At 32.3% G+C, this 20,660-nt stretch overlaps 1 protein-coding gene and 1 non-coding gene across 2 annotated transcripts in view; one reads left to right on the top strand and one right to left on the bottom strand.

Annotated features, from left to right (window-relative positions):
* The first annotated feature begins 5,195 nt into the window (after nt 1-5,195).
* Nucleotides 5,196-5,332, top strand: LOC113191104 (small nucleolar RNA SNORA2/SNORA34 family). Its single transcript, XR_003301864.1, has one exon. It is a non-coding gene; the product is annotated as a small nucleolar RNA SNORA2/SNORA34 family (small nucleolar RNA).
* Nucleotides 5,333-12,592: 7,260 nt separating this feature from the next.
* Fsip2 (fibrous sheath interacting protein 2) overlaps nt 12,593-20,660 on the bottom strand; it is an 87,281-nt gene continuing 79,213 nt past the window's right edge. Inside the window, exons 20-23 of the mRNA XM_026400732.2 lie at nt 19,904-19,950; nt 16,532-16,575; nt 14,175-14,244; nt 12,593-12,729 (exon numbers count right to left, since the gene is read on the bottom strand). Coding sequence (XP_026256517.2) covers nt 12,593-12,729; nt 14,175-14,244; nt 16,532-16,575; nt 19,904-19,950 — 298 coding nt within the window. The remainder of the gene's footprint in view (nt 12,730-14,174; nt 14,245-16,531; nt 16,576-19,903; nt 19,951-20,660) is intronic.

Raw genomic sequence — 20,660 nt, 5'->3', positions numbered from 1 at the left:
GATTCCAACAGCAACTCTTTATTCCCGAACTCTCACCGGCACTCTGCACGCACGTTCTGGGAAAATACACCACCTCCACCGGGCTCTGCATACCAAAATACCTTCTGAATCCCGCGAGAACTCAACGGGAACTCAAGGAGCAGGCGCCTGAGGCAGCAGGATATGCCCTATTCCCAGCAGGATCCACCTTAAACCTGGATCCACCCTAAAACCTGATCCCCTAAACCCGGATCTGCCCTAAACCCTGATCCGCCCTAATCCCTGAGCAAGATCACCTTTCATGCAATGTCACTGCAAATGACCTGGGTCCAAGGCAAGCCCATTTCCGCAATGGAGAGTCCTCCCTCTAAGCAACATTGGGTAGGCTGACAAGGAAATTGCCATGTGTCATTCCTATTTGGCTATGGCTCTCAGCAACTGAGAAACTAAGTACAACTGAGAAACTAAGTACTTCTACAGAATATAGAAAGTTAAAAATAAGATTCCTGTTTTCAGATATCCCAGCACAAATGTACTTGATGTACAAGGCAAATGTGTTGGATAGGCATACATTGTACTATAAATATCTCCCTAAATTGATAAATTTAGCATTATTTCATGTGCTTCTATGGTTAATCATGCCTGAAAATTTTGAAATTGAATTATCAAATTGCTCAACTTTGAAAACACACTTGAATATAATTGATGAATAAGAAAATTTACCTTCTACTAGATTAAATTCTTTTAATTTTAAAATCAAGAAATTTCTTTTTGTAAGAGATTAGTACTCAGAACTTTATGATAAGTGATTAGGAGGAGGAATTAAAAATTAGAAATACCTGATCAATATAAGATATCTGCACTATTCATTAAATGATATAATATTAGAAATAGAACATTGCTTAATTTATAAAGGCATATTGAAATCTGTAGGGCAACCAGTGGCGGGGGGACAAAAAACAAAGGGGGAATAAGGAATATGGTTGATATGCTAATGGAATTCATTGATGATTATTATTAACATTTAAAAAATAAATTATAACATTTCTCTAAGATCCCCTTCCAGAAAATAGAAGTAATTAATCCATAGCTAACTCTATGATGCCAACATTAAATTAAAACCCAAACTGAAACATTACAAGAAAACTATCAACCAATTGATGTCTCATGTATATTGATGCAAAATTCCTTAAAAAAAGTTAAACTGAATTGTATAAAACAATTTTACATCAGAATCAAGTGAACTATATTATAGGTATTCAAGGAAGCTCCAGCACTTGAAATTAGTATTGATATATTTATCATATCAATGGGTCAAAGAATGAAATTCATATGATCACATCAATATATTTTAAGAAGCATTTAATAAAATCCAATACACATTCATAAAAAAATAAAACCTATCAAAAACCAGGAATGAAAAGGAACTCCTTCAATTTGATAAGGAATATCTGCCCAAAAACCTACAGCTAACTCCATACTTAAAGATAAGAAGTTTTCGAGTTAAAATTAGAAGAAGGCAAAGATGTTCTCTCCTCACTTCCATTAACATTGAACTGGAAGTCCTGGTTAGTGAATTTAAATGATAAAATGAATCAAGTGATACACATAAAGGGAAATAAGAAATAAAATTTTGTTTACAGATGATTTATCTTCATAAGAAAAGGTCCCAAGTTAACAAAAACAAAAAATCTCCTGGTACTGATATCCATTTATAGACAGTTTGCAGAATTCAAACTTTATGTGAAAAGATCTGTTACTTTCTTTTATATCTGCACTAAAAAATTGTTCTTCAGAGTTAAAACACAATAGTACCAAAACAAAAGTAATAATTCAGCACTAATCCATCGTAATATATTCCAAATCTATTTTAGGAAAGCAACAAATATACAATAATTGTTTAAATACTAAATAAGTGGAGAAATAATCCATGTATGTGGATAGTACAATGGATGAAATGTTTGTTTTCTCTCAAAATTCGTAAGTTGAATTCCTAATCTTCAATGTAATGATAGTTGAAGATAAATTATTGGGAAATAATTATGTCATGAAAGTGAAGCCCCTATGACAGGATAAATACCCTCATAAGAAATTACATCCCACTTAGTCCTCACCAGGAAAAATATTGGCTACCTGTCAGGCTAAGAATGAGGCTCAAGCTTTGGAAGCAAGGGTCAGGGATCCAGCAATTGAAAAAAGATGAGAGACACAGGGGGAATGTTGGTCATCCTTTCTTTTGAGGTGTCAATAGCAACTAGTTATCCCCATTTAGTCCCAAGAGTCTTTTCCATAGGTCTTTTTATATACAGACTAAACAAAGAAAGCATGCTGCCAACAGGTTACATAAGTGGGCAAATGCTCACAAGTATATATTTGCTTAATTAGGGTATACATGTATGTTGAATCAAGGTATCTATGTGCTTGACTACACACTAACCATAACATAACCAATTTGACTTGGCTATGTATTAAAAACATAACATAGAGAGCCTAACTCTAGCCATTTTGGGTCTACCCCAACCCTGGCACTTTGATCTTGAGCTTCTCATCCAAGTTTCAGAACTTTACAAGATAAGTTTCTATTGTTTAAACCACCAGGTTTATGATATTTTGGTACTAAGAAGTGGGATGCTATTATTAAAAGACACAAATAATGTAAAAGTGGGTTTGGAAGTGGGTAATGGGTAGATGTAACAAAAGTTTTGAAATACATGCTAAAAAACCGAGTATTGTTGAAAAATGAATTCTATAAGTTAATCTTGTGAGGGTTCAAAAAGAAAAGGGAAGCGTTAAGTAAAAAGTGACCATCTGTCCTAGAGAACATATAGTCATGAATGGAAAATTTGTAGGATTATGAATAATAAAGGTTATTCTGATGAAGTTTCATATAGCAAAGTGGAACATAACATGCTTTTGGAAAATGGAGGGAAGATAAATTTTTAAAAACTTAAATATGTTTAAGTTTAATTCGTGTTAACATTTTACCTATCACTTCTTTTGTTTTTTTAAAGATATACATAAGTGTATTTTGACATATTTTATGTACATGGAGTATAACTTCTCATTCTTGTGGTTGTACACGATGTGTCCCTGATGGTTTCTAGTATCTCACCATTTAGGGGGAGACAAATAATAATGACAATGAATGAATACAATATATAGCATTAAACCAAATAGTTCCTGCTTAAACGTCTACAATGTTGTCACAATAAACAGAAATAATATTATCAGTATTGCCTACAGTAAAAACAGTAAGTTTGCAAATAATTTTATAATTTCAAATGGTGAAAAGGGAGAGAACAGAAGTGATGTAGGATGTGATGATTATGAGGGAGGAGGAGAGAAGACAGGAACTAAAAAATTAAATAGTGAAAGATGTGGCAGCTGAAATGGTCCTGGGGATTTCTTCCTTATTGTATCCAACCTCCTAAGTCCCTGATCTGCTTTGAATATCTAGTATTAAATCCCAGTAATGTCCCCACCCCCGCACCTTGCTTAGAAACTATCAGCTTTCTTGATTTCACACCACAGAGCAGCCAAGAAAATGACCTCTATTCTCTGATCTTGAAACCTCCAGGAAGATAATCCTTGTTATAAATGGGAAAGTAGTTGGCTGAATTGTCTGAATTCTAGTGTTTTGTGGAAGATAGAACTTGAGCATGATAAAATTGTATATTTAGCTGAGGAGAATTCTAAGTCAAGCATTGAAGGAGTGGTTTGGTCTCTCAGATTGCTTATAGTAAAATATAAGAAAAGAGACAGAAATTAGGATGTTATTATAAAGAAACTCAAATTAAAATAATGAGATACAACTGCATTTCTATTAGAGTGGCTAAATAATATAAAATGCAACTTTCCAGTATTAAGTCAAAGGTTAGCAGAATATAAAGCAGTGGCAAATTTCTCATTAATTTAGTTGATGTTTTAGTAAAGATGTGTTGTCGTAAATATGTTTAAGTTGAAATACTAGTTTACTTTTTGTTATTTTGAAATTATTTTATAATGACTATTTTATAAATTTCAGAGTTTTCATTCATAGTACAGTAATATTTATAAATCTAACCCGTGGAAGCTCTAAGATGTCTTTAATAATTTTTAAGAGTGTGAAGTATTTTTGAGACCAAAATGTTTGGAAAACACATGTATTCACATGCACACACACAAACTGATGAATTAACTAATTATAAAGCAGAACACAAGTTTACAATGAACATGCAAACTGTATTTCTGTGTATAGTACACACAATGGGAAAATTAAATTGATATTTATGTTTTAAATATTTAAAGTTACATATTTTTAAATTGTAACAATACCAGTGTATGATATTCTGTCAGATCATTTTTCTTTGCAATATATTTAATGGTTTTTCCCCCCAGTATTTTGATCTAAAGAAACTTTTATATTCCTAAACTGATTTAAAAATCCAATGCAATCCTAATCAAAACCACAGCAGGGCCTATTTTGTAATAAAGCATCATGAGACAAAATATTCTTAACCTTTTTAGTAAACAAACAAACAAATCTACAACTCAAAACCAAAACAAAACCTTGAAAAATTTGATTCCATCAAAATCAGATCTATATGCAAACTTATCAAATTGATTTTAAATTACAAATCATAAAAATACTCCAAGAACTACAAAATCAAACAAAATACTTTTAAACTCATAAATCAAAGAAGCACAAAATAATTAGAAAAATTATTTCAAACTGAGTGACAATGCAATAAAGCATATACAATTTCATGTGATATGATTAAAATATAATTTGGAAGAAAGTTTTAAATAATTATAAGGAAAACAAAGAGGTTTTAAATAAATAATTTATACTTTTTTTAAAGAGAGAGAGAGAGAATTTTAATATATATATATATATATATATATATATATATATATATATATATATATATATTTTTAGTTTTCGGCGAACACAACATCTTTGTTTGTATGTGTTGCTGAGGATGGAACCTGAGCCGCATGCATGCCAGGCCAGCGCACTACCGCTTGAGCCACATCCCCAGCCCATAAATAATTTATACTTTAATCTTAAGGTAGTATATAATGAGAATCATATTAAACTCAATATTGGAAACAGGAGGAGACAAATAAGGCACAAATGTAAAAATAAATCAAATAGAAAAGGCAAGTAGTGAAGAAAATCAAACAAGTCAAAAATTGATTCTTAGAATTTAAAACATTGAAAATTAACACCACTTTTGGCCCTGAATCAAGGCCAGCAGTTTGTTGAAGCTGTTGGTTTCAAGCAGGAGCCTAAAGAAACGTCTTTCTATGGTCTGTTGGCCATTTCAGAACTTTGGAAATGTAATGGTCAATTCATTAGAAAGAAACATTTGAATCATTAATGATAGATGTAGGCTAATTTTTCAATTAATCTCATCATGTCTCTTGATTCTGCTGTAGGACTACATATACCATTTGACTATAAAACTTTATTATTAGATTTTGAAATTGCATCTTGGTTATAGGTATTGATTGAAAAAATTACTTTTTGTCATAAAAATACTTATTAAATATGCTCTTTAAATGAAAAAAAAAAGAAAGAAAATTAACACCACTGATCAAGAAAAAAAACAAAAAATTACCTATATCAGGAGTACAAAAAATAATATCACAAATAATATATGAAAATGGTAATAAATATTTCTAATCCATTCATTAATTAAAAGAGACATTATTTCTAAAAATTGTGCTAAAACAGAAAAACTGATTAAAAAATCTGATAATCCCCATCTATCATAGCAAATAAAATATTCTCTGAAAATTTTAGATCCATATAGTTTCACTTATATATTCTATCATTTAAGAAAGAAATAACACCAGACTTACAGTGACTTGGTATATAAAATTGTGGAACACATTTTAATCTACTTTTTAAAATTTTTAATTTGTTAAATACAACAACAGAATGCATTGTAATTCAAATTACACATATAGAGCACAATTTTTCATATCTCTGGTTGTACACAAGGTAGAGTCATATCCTTACTGTCTTCATACATGTACTTAGGGTAATGATGACCATCACATTTCACTATCTTTCCTACCTCTATACCCCCTTCCTTTCCCTCCATTCTCTTTTCATTTTTTCCCTATCTAGAATTCATTTAATTCTGCCATCCCCCTCCCAGAATATTAAGCATCAGCATCCTTAAATCAGAGAAATCATTCGACATTTGGTTTATTTGGGATTGGCTAATTTCACTTAGTATTATATTTTCCAGCACCATCCAATTACCTACAAATGAGATGATTTTATTCTCTTTTAATGCTGAATAATATTCCATTGTGTATATAAACCACTTTTTTTATCATTTCATCCACTGAAAGGCATCTAGGTTGGTTTCATAGTTTAGCTATTGTCAATAGTGCTGCTGTAAACATTGATGTGGCTGTGTCTTTTTAGTATGCTGATTTTAAGTCCTTTGGGTATAGATTGAGGAGTAGGATAGCCATGTCAAATGTTGGTTTCATTCCCAATTTTCCAAGAAATCTCCATACTGCATTCCATATTGGCTGCACCAATTTGCAGTCCCACCAGCAATGTATGAATGTGCCTTTTCCCCTACATCCTTGCCAACATTTGTTATTGTTTGTATTTTTAATAGCTGCCAATGATATGATTCTATATGAGAAGACCCAAAAAAGTACACCAGAAAACTTCTAGAACTAGTAAATGTAAATGTTCATTCAGTAAAGTAGCAGGATACAAAATCAAGACCCATAAATCAAAGGCATTTCTGTATATGAGTGACAAATCCTTTGAAAGGGAAACAAGGAAAATACACAATTTACAATAGCATCAAAAGAAATAAAATACTTGGGAATCAACTTAATGAAAGAGATGAAAAACCTCTCCAATGAAAACTACAGAACGCTAAAGAAAGAAATCAAAGAAGACCTTAGAATATGGAAAGATCTACCTTGTTCTTGGATAGGCAGAATTAATATTATCAAAATGACCCTACTACCAAAAGCACAATACAGATTTAATGCAATTCCAATCAAAATCTCAATGACATTCCTCACAGAAGTAGAAAAAAGCAGTCATGAAAATTCATATGGAAAAATAAGAGATACAGAATAGCTAAAGCAATCCTTAGCAAGAAGAGTGAAGCAGGTGGCATCACTATTATCAGACCTTAAAGTATACTACAGAGCAATAGTAAAATAAAACAAAACAAAACAAAACAAAACAAACAAACAAAAAACCAAGCATGGTATTGGCACCGAAATAGACTTGTAGACCAATGGTACAGAATAGAGGACACAGAGATTAACCCACATAATTACAATTATATTTGACAAAGGCACCAAAAACATTGGAGAAAAGATAGCCTCTTCAACAAATGGTGCTGGGGAAATTGGAAATCCATATGCAACAAAATGAAATTAAACACCTATCTCTCACCATGCACAAAACTCAACTCAAAGTGGATCAAGGACTTAGGAATAAAACCAGAAACCCTGCATCTATAAGAAGAAAAAGTAGGTCCTAATCTCCATCATGTGGGATTAGGCCCCAATTTCCTTAATAAGACTCCTATAGTGCAGGAATTAATATTAAGAATCAATAAATGGGATGGATTCAAACTAAAAATCTTCTTCTCAGCAAAAGAAACCATCAGTGAAGTGAACAGAGAGCCTATTAATTGGGAACAAATTCTTACCACACACACACTAGATAGAGCACTAATCTCAAAAATATATAAAGAACTCAAAAATCTTAACACCAAAAAAGAAAATTAACTTATGTTTGAGTCCAGAACTTAACAGGGATATTTCCAAGAAGAATATTTTATGAGCATGGTAAAATAAAGAACCCCCTAAATTTGAGGAAGGACATATATGAAAAATATTCAGCTGACAGCATACTTAATCATGAAATTTGACATCCAGTCCTATTGCTTCTATTCAATATTGGATTTCAGATAATAGGAAGTGGAATAGATCAACAAAATTAAACAAAGAGAAGGCATGTAAGCTTAGGAGATGCAGTGAAAGTATACTACTCACAAGTGATATTTCTGTTTATGTATGAAATGCTAAGGCTTGTTCACAGTATATATTAGAATTAATGTTGATATTACAGGACATAAGGTCATTGAAAAATCCATAATGCTTTTATATACCAGCAATAGGAAAATATAATTAAAATAAATTTCTAATACCATTATTGGAATGTTTAAGGTTAAATTGCAGTAAATTTGAGTAATAACTTTATATTCAAAACTACAAAATAGAACTTGGGGAAAAAGAAGAAATCATCAGTCAGTGGAGAGATAGATCAGATTCATTTATTAGAATATACAATGTTGTTTAAAAGCCATTTCTCCTCAAATTTACATATGGATTCAAATCAATCCCAAACAAAATCCTAGTGTGTATTGTTGAAAAAACTATCCAAACAATACTAAAATCTAAATGGATGCAACATACATCCCAATGTGCAAGGCTATTTAGTAATTTAGAATCTGTTGGGAGGGAAAATATTACTCAGTCAATTTAGAAAACTGTTAAGCAGTTTTAATCAATATGCACTTACAATGTGACCTAGAAATTGCATTCCTAGTTATGTATCTAATATAAATGAAAGCATATGTCCATCAAAACATTTATACAAGCAACAACCACATGTCCCTGAAGAGGATGGTGAATAACATGTAGTATATTTATTCAATGAATACTAGTCAGCAATAAAGAGAATGAATTACTTAATATGTTAAAAAGTAGTTGTGAAATCAAGATATTGAGCAGAAAAATCCAACACAAAATAGTCTATAATATATGAATTCATTTATGTAAAGCTTTGAAAATGTCCAAATTATTCTAGAGTGATGAAAATCAAACACTGCCATTGAGATGGGACAATTGATTTGAAAGGAGCCTAAAAAACTTCTAGGTTTAAATGTTGGTAAAGACTCATTAAGACCCTTTTATTTTTCCTGAATAAATTAAATGTTGATTTTTTAAATTGAAGTCAACCAATGTGAAAGCATAATTCATGAAACATAATATTACTTCACCCAAACCTGAGAACTTGTAAAAAAATACTTAAAAAAATAAAATGTATCCTGTATATCTGAGGTTTACAGCATAATGTTGTTATTATATATATATATATATATATATATATATATATATAATTGTGAAGTAAATTTACTTATCCCACATAGTTTATTTTCCTATGATTAGTGCAGCTAAAATCAATTCATTTAAGTATATTACAGTTTGATTAACTATATTTCTCATGTTGAACATTAAATCTCTAGACTGATCATATATATCTGATACTTTGTATATTTCAGCTTATGTCTTTCTATTTCTCTCTGCAGATTCCACTCATAGTAACCATTGTTTTATTTTCCATATTTGTTTTATTTGTTATTACTATCATCATCATCATCATCATCATCATCATCATCTGCAGTGTAGGGTATTGAGCCAAGGGCTGTGCTATACCCCAGCCTCTGGTTTGTTTTAGATTAAAATGTAAGTTTATATCATTCAATATTTTCCTTTCTGTGTTTGATCCATCTATTTTGGACAAATGACAATCTCTTTATAAGGCTCAACAGTTTTCCATTTTCTTCAGCCATTCATTCTTTAGTAAACACTTAAGTTGTTTCCTTGCCTTGGTTCTTATTAATAATGCTACAATGAACACAGAATAAAACAGAGAAGATAGTCCAGAAATAAACCCAAACACATATGGTCAACTAATTTTTGAAAATTGCACTCAGTGGACACAATCAAGAAAGGATAGCCTCTTCAATAAATAGTACTTCTCAACAATATACTGAAGAACCAAATCACTAAAGAGATCAACATTTGAGTTTTGTGAACTCTTTTTTTGCAATAACATTTGATCCTTTAATGATAGAAGCCTTTTTTTGGTGGGGGGGACAGTCTATATACTTTATACCATAATAAACTTATTCATGGGTTACAAATTACCAAAGTGCAGAGGTAATAGGCAAACTGACATTAATGGGCTTTTTCTCTTTTTTTTTTCTCCTTTCTTTTTAACAGTAATGGCAATTGAACTAAGGGCTTTGCACATGCTTCACGAACACTCTACCACTGAGTTGCATCCTCCCAAACCCCACCCACCTTTGGGCTAAATCTGGTCTGTCAATCAAAGAACTTTTAAAAAATATACTTAAATTACTGAAAAAAATCAATAGAAGACTAATATGTTGTAAATGCAAAAATTACATAAAATTCATATTTCTGTGTCCATGAATAAAGTCACATAGATCATATTCACATTAATTTGTTTATGTATTGTCTTTGACTACTTGTGTGGTACAAGTAGCACATGTTTTGACAGGGATCATATGTCCCACAAACCCAAAACATATACTATCCAACCCTTCACAATAAAAGTTTTCTGACTTCCTTTTCAGTACAACCTAAAACAAACCAAACCAAACAATAACAACAACAACAAAACTAAACCTAAAATGCCATTTTAATGCTTTATGAATTTAAAAAGGATTTTTCTCAGTCAGCAGATGGAAGGTCAATATTACTTCTGGAAATTTCAGCTACTAAAGTTTTTCTCCAATAATTTGCCTTCATTCAATTCAATCTTTGATATTTTTATCTTCTTTACTTCACTACTTTATCGGAGAGTAAGGACATTGTTTCACATAAAACATTGTATCAAATAAAATATTTCTGAATAAAAGTTTTCCCTAGGACATAAATTTATCAATCATTTAAACCATTACTTTCCAAAAGTTTGACAGCTTCAAGTGCAAATTCTGACCTTTTTTCTTCTTTCTCTCATTGAGTTGAAGAAAACTGGAAACTTCTTTCATAATAAATCCTTCCTTTATGATAAATTCTTCTTATATCAGAGAGTACATTGCTCTTACATATTAAATTTTTAAATCCAGAGGTATGTGAATCATATTGCTTTAAATTTTTACAGGGAAATATGTTATTTTGAAAGAAAGCTTTATGAGCATGAGATATATCAGTCTGGGAAACATTAATGTCTTGAATGACAGATTTGAGGTTACTTCCCATAACATTGTCAATTAATGCACACTGATACAGAGTTAGGTCTCTTGAAAATAAGTCTGAAATGTATTTCCAGATAGTTCTGATTGTTAGAAAGATTTGTATCTATAGGTTATGCACTATTACATGATCTTTAAAAGCACCAACTTTTGAGAAATCATTAGAAGTAGATTAAAATATCAATTCAATAATTTATTACTACATATACATTTTTGAATATATAACCAGTTCTTTTTTTTCCTCTCAAGTTCCCTGTCATAACTGACCTGAAAAATTTCACCAAGGGAATCCAATTTGGTAAAACAAAATTTTATCAGATATTTCTGCTTTACCACTGGCAATTGTCCAGAAAATTTATTAAAAAGACAGTTTATCACATTCTCCAAAAATTCATCCATCAGCCTTTGGGAAGATGGCAATGATCTTGGACATTCTTTGCTATCGGTTTGTTTTATCTTTGGATATTTTTTGCTTTAGATTTCAGCCACAAACATGCTGAAGTTGGAATCATTTCTCAAAGTAGCAGTTTAATTGATACAGAAAACTTTAGCACTGCACTGCCTAGCTATCCTTTTTAAATAGTCTTCATTACTTTTTATATTCCTACAGTCTTGTTATCTATATTCATGTTGAAACACACAATTGGTTGAAAAATTAACAAATTCTTTACGGACATTTTATCTACTTGAGGTACCATGTCTGAAAAGAGATCATTTTTCATCACATGTGCCATTTTATGCATATATGTTATTTTGTCCACAGTTATTTATTTCCAGATGGCACTTTAACTAAAGTTGAATTATTTTGCCTTGGAAGTATTTAAGAACTAATGAAACTTTATTGGCGGCTGATAAAATCAGATTTGTCTGGTATAAATACTTTTATTTTAGCATCTTAATATGCCTTTGACAGTGGAACAATCTGTTTCATAACTGTGTCTATAATTCAGCTTGTTTTTTATGTTGATTTGATAGCCATCTTGGTGAAACACATCTTATAAAAATTTAACAGGAAAAATCCAAATTTATTTCTGGTGGGTCCTGTGTGTTATCTGTTTTTACTAATTATAATTTTATTTATTTACTATATATAGGTAATAATATTGTTTAAGATTTTATTACAAAATGCTTACCCAAAACATTTATAACATCCTGTAGTGGGATCGCTGGATTATATTGTAGTGGTACAATAGGGTGAGAATATATAACAATGATGTACTGTACATATTTAAAAGCTAGAAGAAAGTATTAAATTTAACCATTAAGAAATTACAAATGACATATTTGAGGAAATATATATGCTTAAAATGATTTCAACATTACACATTATATACATGTGCTTAAATATCATGTTATTCCTTTAATAAGTGGTGTGATTTTAATGTTTCTACATAACAGTTAAAATTTTTGAAAAGTAAGTTGTATTTATCAACTCATTCTTTTACCCAGGTCTTTTGTATTTTCTTTTGCTTATTTTCATTTTTTAGGAATCATAGGGCACCAGGCTACGTTTTAAAGTCATTTTATTTTCTAAGGGAAGTAAGCATATGAAGTGTATGGAAGATTCAGTGTTCATCCTGGTGAGGTGGTGAGGAAGATTTGGGAATATTGCTGTTAGACCTGGAGAACACCTTGGACAGAGCTGAAGATACCTTTGCCAGCATTTTAGATCTTTGTTTGGGAATACTGGACTTCAGAGTTTCTGTGGACAAAAACAAAGAAACAAACAAATAATAAATGAATGCAATATGGATGTTTATTAAATATTTTAATTGATGCAGTTATATTAGGGCAATGGTGTTCTAGAATTCTGAAGTTGATATTTACAAAATAATTTCTAGAATTTAAAGAACATCGGCAAGGAGTGTTTTTACTTGACCCTTGTGACACTCCTATGAAGGAACAGGGAGAAAGAGACCTTCTATTTTTGGACATTGAAGCTTGGCAAGGTCACATATCTTGCCTAAGATCATATGAGTAAAATTGTTCAAAGCTGGGAGTAGGATCCAGGCTCCCTGACTCTCTTGGCCTCATTAGGCATACTTCACCTTGAGGCATCTCCAGTCAGGTGTGGAAAGCCCCTCTGTTTTTCTCCAGAAAAAACAAACTCACTGAAACTGCCCAAAAAGCAGAATTGGAAAATAAATTTTGGCTCTACATTGAGAGTATCTATTTCAGAATGGTCAATTGAAAGCAGAAGTGCATTAAAAATGCTATGATTTCTCACCCATGTTGGGTAAATTTTCTGCTCACAAGTCTCCAGTAATATTTTGGCTCAGGTAAGAGAAGACTGCATAAGCAATAAGTCTTTATTTTGATTCATTTATTTTGTACCATTTATTCAGCACATGGTTATCTTAGAGAATATCATATTTCTGTTTAACAAAACTATTATTTCACACATAGGAGGAAAAAGAAGCATTAATGTGCTTTTCTGATCTTCATGATAGGATATGAAAATACCCATGGCACCAAGAATCCATAATTTCTTTATTGCAGTATATTATATTTAAAAATCAGGATTTTTAAAAAATATAAAGCTTTCATGTTATGCTTGAGAAGTGGTAAGACCTGAAATAGAAAACCTGGCAGTGATTGAAGCTCTGGTCTTCAGAGGAAGTATGCTGTTTCCAGTGAGTCATAGACTCTTACTCAACCTACTGCTTTGCTTACATTACTACCTTGCTGAGTATATGAACTATGATGATACTAAATGAGCTTTGGATTTGAAATCAAAGCAGATTTGTGTTTGCATCACAGCTCCACAGTTTACTAGCCATGAAGTGTCCTTGGAGAACATACCGTAATATTCTTCCTTATTTATTCTCATTTTCGCCCTCTAATAAAATATGAATAAATGTTAGTTGCACTGTCTATTGACCTTTGGGTGTGAATTCAAAGAAAAATGACTGCCCAATAAGCTTTAAATCAAATAAATCAGTTATATAACTATATCTAATAGAGAATGGAAGGGGCACTCTCAATTTATATATAATTTTACCATTTATATAAATATTTCTATTCTAAATTGCTAACACAAAGAGAAGGGCCATTACTTCCAAGAGTATAAATGATGAAAAACTCTAAATTCAAGATGATGTAATTGGGAACTTTATTTGGTTGTTAAAATGATAGTATATTTTGTACCTGCAATGACTTCCTTTGAGGGATATGCTTTACCAGCAGAATTCTTTGATCCTTCAAAGATGTTGATAAACTGCCAAGGAAAAATGACATATTATCCTACTCTTCTTTGGACAAAGGATACAGCACAATCATTATGTCATCTTATGTAAATAAAATCTGTACTCTGCACCCTAAAGCCATTGTTCTCTGAAAGTTAGGTTCATAATTTTTGCCAGTGATGATTCCTAGGATTATTCTTTATTATGAATGTAGACTTTGGGTACCACTACATGATACTCAAGGCTCAGCCATATTAAATAATGCAAAATGTCAGCTCCATCTTCCTAATTCCTCCTTTGGGTTAATTGCAGTAAGTTACAAATCTTTTTTAGAGAAAAGATAAAATAATAGAGGAGAAAGAAAAGAATGCTCATTTCCTAACTCTCAATTACCTTTTATGGAAATCTTAGCCATTGCATCTGTAGCAATCAAGTGGCTGTGTTTACCTATTAGCTGGGATCATGGCTCAGATACTTGCTTTGTTCTATAGACCTGAGTAATTTCTTTTGAATGCAGGAGGCAGCATTTATCCCAAAAGGACAGCATGTGAACCACTATAAAGACATCAGTTCAAGTTTTCAAAGCTTTTTTTCTATGTAATTTCAAGTCATTTCTATCTGTGTATAACTCAGGGGAGACGATTTTTTAGGGGTTCCCTTTTTCAGTGTCCCTCCTTTTTATCACTTGCCTCAGAGTTTCTGATGCTTAGCCTCCCCTTTTCGGGTTCTATGGCTAGAACGTTGTGCTGCTAACTTAACTTCCCTGTATGTGCTATCTCATTTCCTAAGACTCCGTTTTACCACCATGGTAAAGTAAAAAGAGAAAGCAGAGGCAAAAATAACAGGTTTATGCAATATTCGTCATTCTCCTGAGGGCCCTAATATCTGTGGCATGAGAGAAAAATTTTCTTTCACAATTTTAGGTTGCGTTTCAGCAGCCTCTTCCACTGCTGACATGCAGCTTCATAATGGAAACTTATGTCAACCCAAATCCAAAGGAAAAGGGGAGTGGAAAATAAAGCAGAGTCCCCCTACCCCACACACAGTCTCTACAGGTATTTATACTCTAACTCAGGTCAGAAGGAAATGACTTTGCTTAAAACTTTATTCTACCTAATCCCTCTGTGAAATTCCAGGTTTGAACTGCTCCAATTTTAAACAAGAAAATGTAGGAAGAAAAAGGCCAAGAAACTCACAATGATATTGGGTTTTCTTTGAGTTTTACTTCCTGGCCCAAATACCTGCTATCATTTATTTTCAGGTCCTCAGTACTTGTTTAAGGTTTTTAGTTGTACTCAATGAGAGATACAGTGAACTGTGCTTATTCCACTTTAGCTGGAAGTGGACTAGAAAACTAATTAATCAAGTTTTACTGTGGAAAAAGTAGAAAATGAGAGAAAGAACAAAGTGGAAATGGTTCAGGTTAGTTAGAAATTCAGATTTGGCACAAGAAGTGTCAATAATGTCTCAGATTAGAGTCTCAGTTTTAGAAAGTGTGGCCTAAGTGAAGCCTGAGATTTTTTTTTATAGATGTATCTATTCATAAATAAAAATTAGGATGACTGGGAACTAATCTAGTATGTTTGGAAATTTAAGTATTAGTTATAAGATTTTAATACTTGTTTCTGAAAAGTGTGCCATATTTTGATACTGAGAAGTGACTAGAAAATTGACAAATTGTGCATTTATGGAGGTAGGGGACCTACTTCAAAGCTAATTAAATTCATCCAGGAAGAAAACAAGGTGAGTAAAAAAGAGAGAAAATAGAGTCTGTTGCTTTATTCCTTATTAGAAACAAGGAGGATTTAGGAAGAGGAAATTCCCTGGACTGCACTGGGGCTGATGTTGTCTACATAGAATCTGTCCTTGGGAATACAGAGAAGTAGGTGGAATAAGCACTTGCCTCCTGCAACTCTTTGCCCCTCCGTCTTTGAAAGTGCTCCTTTCTCCCTACCTCCACCAAGTCCTGTGGTCTACCCACTCTAGCCAGAGCTATATGACTTACTTCCTCTAGGTTTCTCTCTAGAGATGGAAGTAACAGAGCTAATCAGTGGAAAAGAATTTAGGTGCTAGAGAGAGCCAGTGGCTTTATCTTGCACCTAAAGAAGGAATGATGATTTAACCCTAGGGGGTGAAGATTTTCATTAAGAGATTCTCAGATGCTAGGGACAGGTCTCAGCCAGAGGGGGCAATTTGTGAATACGGAATGCTTCCTGAAGTTTCCCATATCATACCACACAGTGTCTGGACCTTTAAAACTGGGCTATACTTAACTGGACCCTATTGTGCACCAATTATAGGCTAATGGAAAACATTTACCTTAATGCTGCTTGAATTCTCTGGCTTTTGTTCCTGAGAACTTGCTATAGGAGGGGGAAACAAAGAAAAACAGACATTTTTTCCCCCCTGAGTCTTATGTATTTGTTGACACAAACATGTTATTAAATTTTTTCATCAAAATTATATAATTTAGGCATATAAAATTATGATTTTTAAGTACATAGACAATGAGCTCAATGTTGAAATAGGTGAGAGTTCTCAAATGTTGAGGTATGTCTTAGGGATTATGAAAGATGAAGTGTGATGTACTAGAAGAGGCATGATGTATAACTCAGGAGGAAGAGATAAGGCTGGAAGGATAGGAAGATGGGCTCCTGGGTAACTTCCTGGATAGTAGAGAACAAATAGCACCTGCAAATAGTTGCTTAGAAATCTACAAAAAGGCTGCTTTTAAATCAAGACCTATGTGACTGGGGGGGGGGGGGTCTATGCCTCTCCAAAGAAGGAAAAATACCTGATCGATGTTCTGATTGAACTAAAACCTACATGAATACACTGAATGCCTTACCAGGGATTGGGCAGGCGGCTGACTTCCTTAAACCTATAGATCTATATAAACTGCTAGACTGTAGCCACTCTTTGGTATCCCTCTCTTGGGATCCCTCCCTCTTTGGGAGATCTTCTTTCTTTCTATTACTCTAATAAGTCCCGTTACTTTGCTCTTATCCTTGCGTTTGTGGATTTTAATCTTCAAATTCACCAAAGAACCCAACCCCACTCTCCATGTTACATATTCAAAATCATTCTGTCTTTATGACCCTGTTTATCAGGTGATGAGGGATTACTCTGCAGAAGATTCCTAAAGGCCCTTCCAACTCTAACTCTCTTCATGCATAATTAATTAAAAGAAGATCCTTGAAATAAAGAATAAAATGCTGACATAAATATCACTACAAGAGAAGTTTTACAAAGACCTAGGGAAGCAGCTAACATGCTAAGGGGTCAAAAAACCTGCCCCCTGAGTCTTAGCTTCACTCCCTAGGGCTATGAGAACTCTGGCAAATTGCATATAACTTCTTTAACTTAGTTTTCTCATATAGAGAACAGAAGTGAAATTCCCATCTTACAAGGGAACACAAGGAAAAACATGCAAAAACTATGAAGTTTATACACATGCAATCTTCAAGAGTCAACAGTTACTCTTCAGTCCACTGAATATTCTAGAAGTGAAGAGTAAAATCCCAATTAACTGAATTATGAAAGAGAAAACTTAAATAAATTGCCAAAAATTGGTAAAATTTTATGATTGCTTATCAATATTCTTAAAGTGTCTGAATCAACTTTATATTGCACATAAGTAAACTTGACTATAAAGTAACTGAGTTTATTTGGGTTTAATGCCAGGGCCATCATTCCAAATAAGTTTTAAATTTCTAAGCTATATAGGTATCAGAACTCCTACATAAGCTAGAAAGTTCTTTTGATGAAGACATGCAGAAAAACTCCTCATATTTAAGTGACCCAAGTATTTAGATTTAATTTATTTGAGATGCTTTTGTGGATTCTATGGATGTAGGGATGTATATGATCCAGCCTGATCTCTTTATTGAACTCTATAGATTTTACATCCAATTGCTTATGTGACATCTCAACTTGAGTAGCAAATGGATACCTCAATCTAAATGTAATCAAAACATTTACATTCTCCCTCTTATACCATTAGCTCATCTTATAGTTTCTACTGTCTCATTAATTACTCCCCTCTACTATATGCCAACATACTGCTTTGGGTTTGCTCACAAAATGTGAGCAGACATAAATCTCCACCTTCATGAAACTTACATTTTAGAGAAAGACAGTAACTAAAATATACAGTTTGCCAATGCTGGGGAAAAGGAAAGCAATGAGGTGGGAAAGGTAGGGCATGAAAGAAATGGATTGCAGTTTCAGAGTGTGTTCAGAGCGAAATGGAGAATGTTACATTTGAGCAAATTTTTATGGCCAGGAAAAAGCAATACAGATATAGGAGAAAGAACCCTAAAGAAGTATTTGCAAATGCAAAGACCCTATATTTCTGAAAGGGTCAGGAACAGAAAGTTCAGTGAATTTAACAGAGGTTATAAAGGCAATTGGAAGTTAGGGTAGTTCTCAGCTGACGTTTTGTAAGCCATTGTAATGACTTTGTGATTTTGTCACAGATGGAAAGTACTTTTAATGTCTGGAATTATCTTATGTCCTGACTCTTCAACTCCTCACCCCAAGTTAAAATGTAAATTCCACAAGAGCAAGGACACTGTGAGTCTTGTTAACCCATAAAGTCATAACAAAAAGGAGATGCTCAGTGAAGAGTGAATGAACATATAGATAAATAAGTTTTTGGTAACTTTGAATGAATGAATAGATAAATGAGTACCTTGGAGAGTCACGGTACTTTGAATTATTTAAGAACTTAAGCTTGATCACAGCAACAAAATTGGACAAACAAAACAATGTACGGAATTTAAGGGCAGAAGTTGAGGTCAAGATAGGACTATGTTTTTGAAAAGGATTGAATTAGACAGTTTCTGTTTGCAACTAATAGCTTATGATTCCAAAGTGCAGAAAACATGTCAGTGGTTACTGTGATACCTATAGGTTAAGGAATGTTCATGGAATCCAGGAATGACTACTGCTGTGTTATGGATTATCTTAATGAAAATTATTCCCACTTTCAAATTGACTCTTGAGTGGTTTGCATGATGGTGATAAACATGTAGTTTGAATTTCAAGGCTATTTTACAGTAAACACGTTACTCTACCTTTTTTTACACTGTCATTGTTAGAATAAAATTTATCCTCTTAGGTGTGAACAAATAGAGAATGAAAAGGTTCTAAAAAAGGTCCTAAGGGGTATACACAAATCAATTCAAAAAAAGAAAAAAAAAAAAGAAAAGAAGGTCCATACTATTCAGATTTTAACATAAGCAAATAAGTTTAGCTTTAAAAGGCCTTTTATACATTTTAGTAGGACTAAACTATGACACAAAGGAAGCACAACTAAGGTTGTGCTTTACATCCAAGTATTATGAGTTCTTGCTCAGATATCAACTGGTTTGACAATACATCCTTTTACTCTCTCACAGGACCATGATGAATGTGAATTCACAAATCACATCATATACTGGATATCAAAATTATTAATGAAATATGAATAGCAATTCAGATAAGACAAAGTATTTTGGTTCATTTTAACATGTGAGTGATGTAAAAATACATCACTTTGGATCACTTTCCAAAAGTAGAAATGCTCAAAGGAAGAAAAACAATATTAACTTCAAATTTGATACCTAAATAATTACTGAAATATTGAACAACTAATTTATCAAACTGAAAAAAATAGTTTCATTTTAAGCAATAAAGAAAATGTCAAACCTTGTAATACTTTAGCACTTGGATATGGGTTATAATCTTCTCCTTCACTAAAATAAGAAAAAAAATCATCATTTTTATTTGGATATTTAATAAATGAAAAAATTACTGGTTAAGAAAAATAGCAATCATTCATTCTTCATGTGGGAACAAACATGTAGTAGTATAATTGCTTAAATTCCAAAATGAAAGAAAGTGTTTTCTAAATAGTCTTTATATCACCTTTAAAGATATGATTAAATATACATAAAATTTATCAGCTCAAAAATTTTTAAGTTCTCTTTATTAGAACTGTTTCATTACATATTAAGTGCACAGTTTTGCAGTATTAAGTGCATTTACATTTTAATTCCACCATCACTACACCATGTATCTCCAGAACATTTTTATCTTCCCAACCTGAAACTCTATACCTGCTAAACAACCTAGTTCTCCTCTCTCATCATCACACAGAAACCACTATTCTACTTTCTGAGTCTATGAATTTGACTAATCCAAGACCTTTATATAGTTAGAATCATGCAATATTTGTCCTTTTGTGACTGACATGTTCATAACATAATGTCTGCAGTTCCTTGTGTTGAATTTTCACTCCATTGATATGTCATTTAAAGCATGAAAAATTTTCAATTTTGATTACACAATTTATTATTTCTTTTCTTATCTGTGCTTTTCATGTCATATAAAAATTATTATCAAATTTAATGTCATAAACTTTTCTTCTATGGCCTTTTATAAAAGTTTTATAGTTTTGGTTCTT

The sequence above is a fragment of the Urocitellus parryii genome, chromosome 1, assembly GCF_045843805.1.
Source record: "Urocitellus parryii isolate mUroPar1 chromosome 1, mUroPar1.hap1, whole genome shotgun sequence".
Classification (NCBI taxonomy): domain Eukaryota; kingdom Metazoa; phylum Chordata; class Mammalia; order Rodentia; family Sciuridae; genus Urocitellus; species Urocitellus parryii.
The sequence above is the reverse complement of the archived record's forward strand: the minus strand, read 5'-3'. Positions and strand labels throughout refer to the sequence as shown.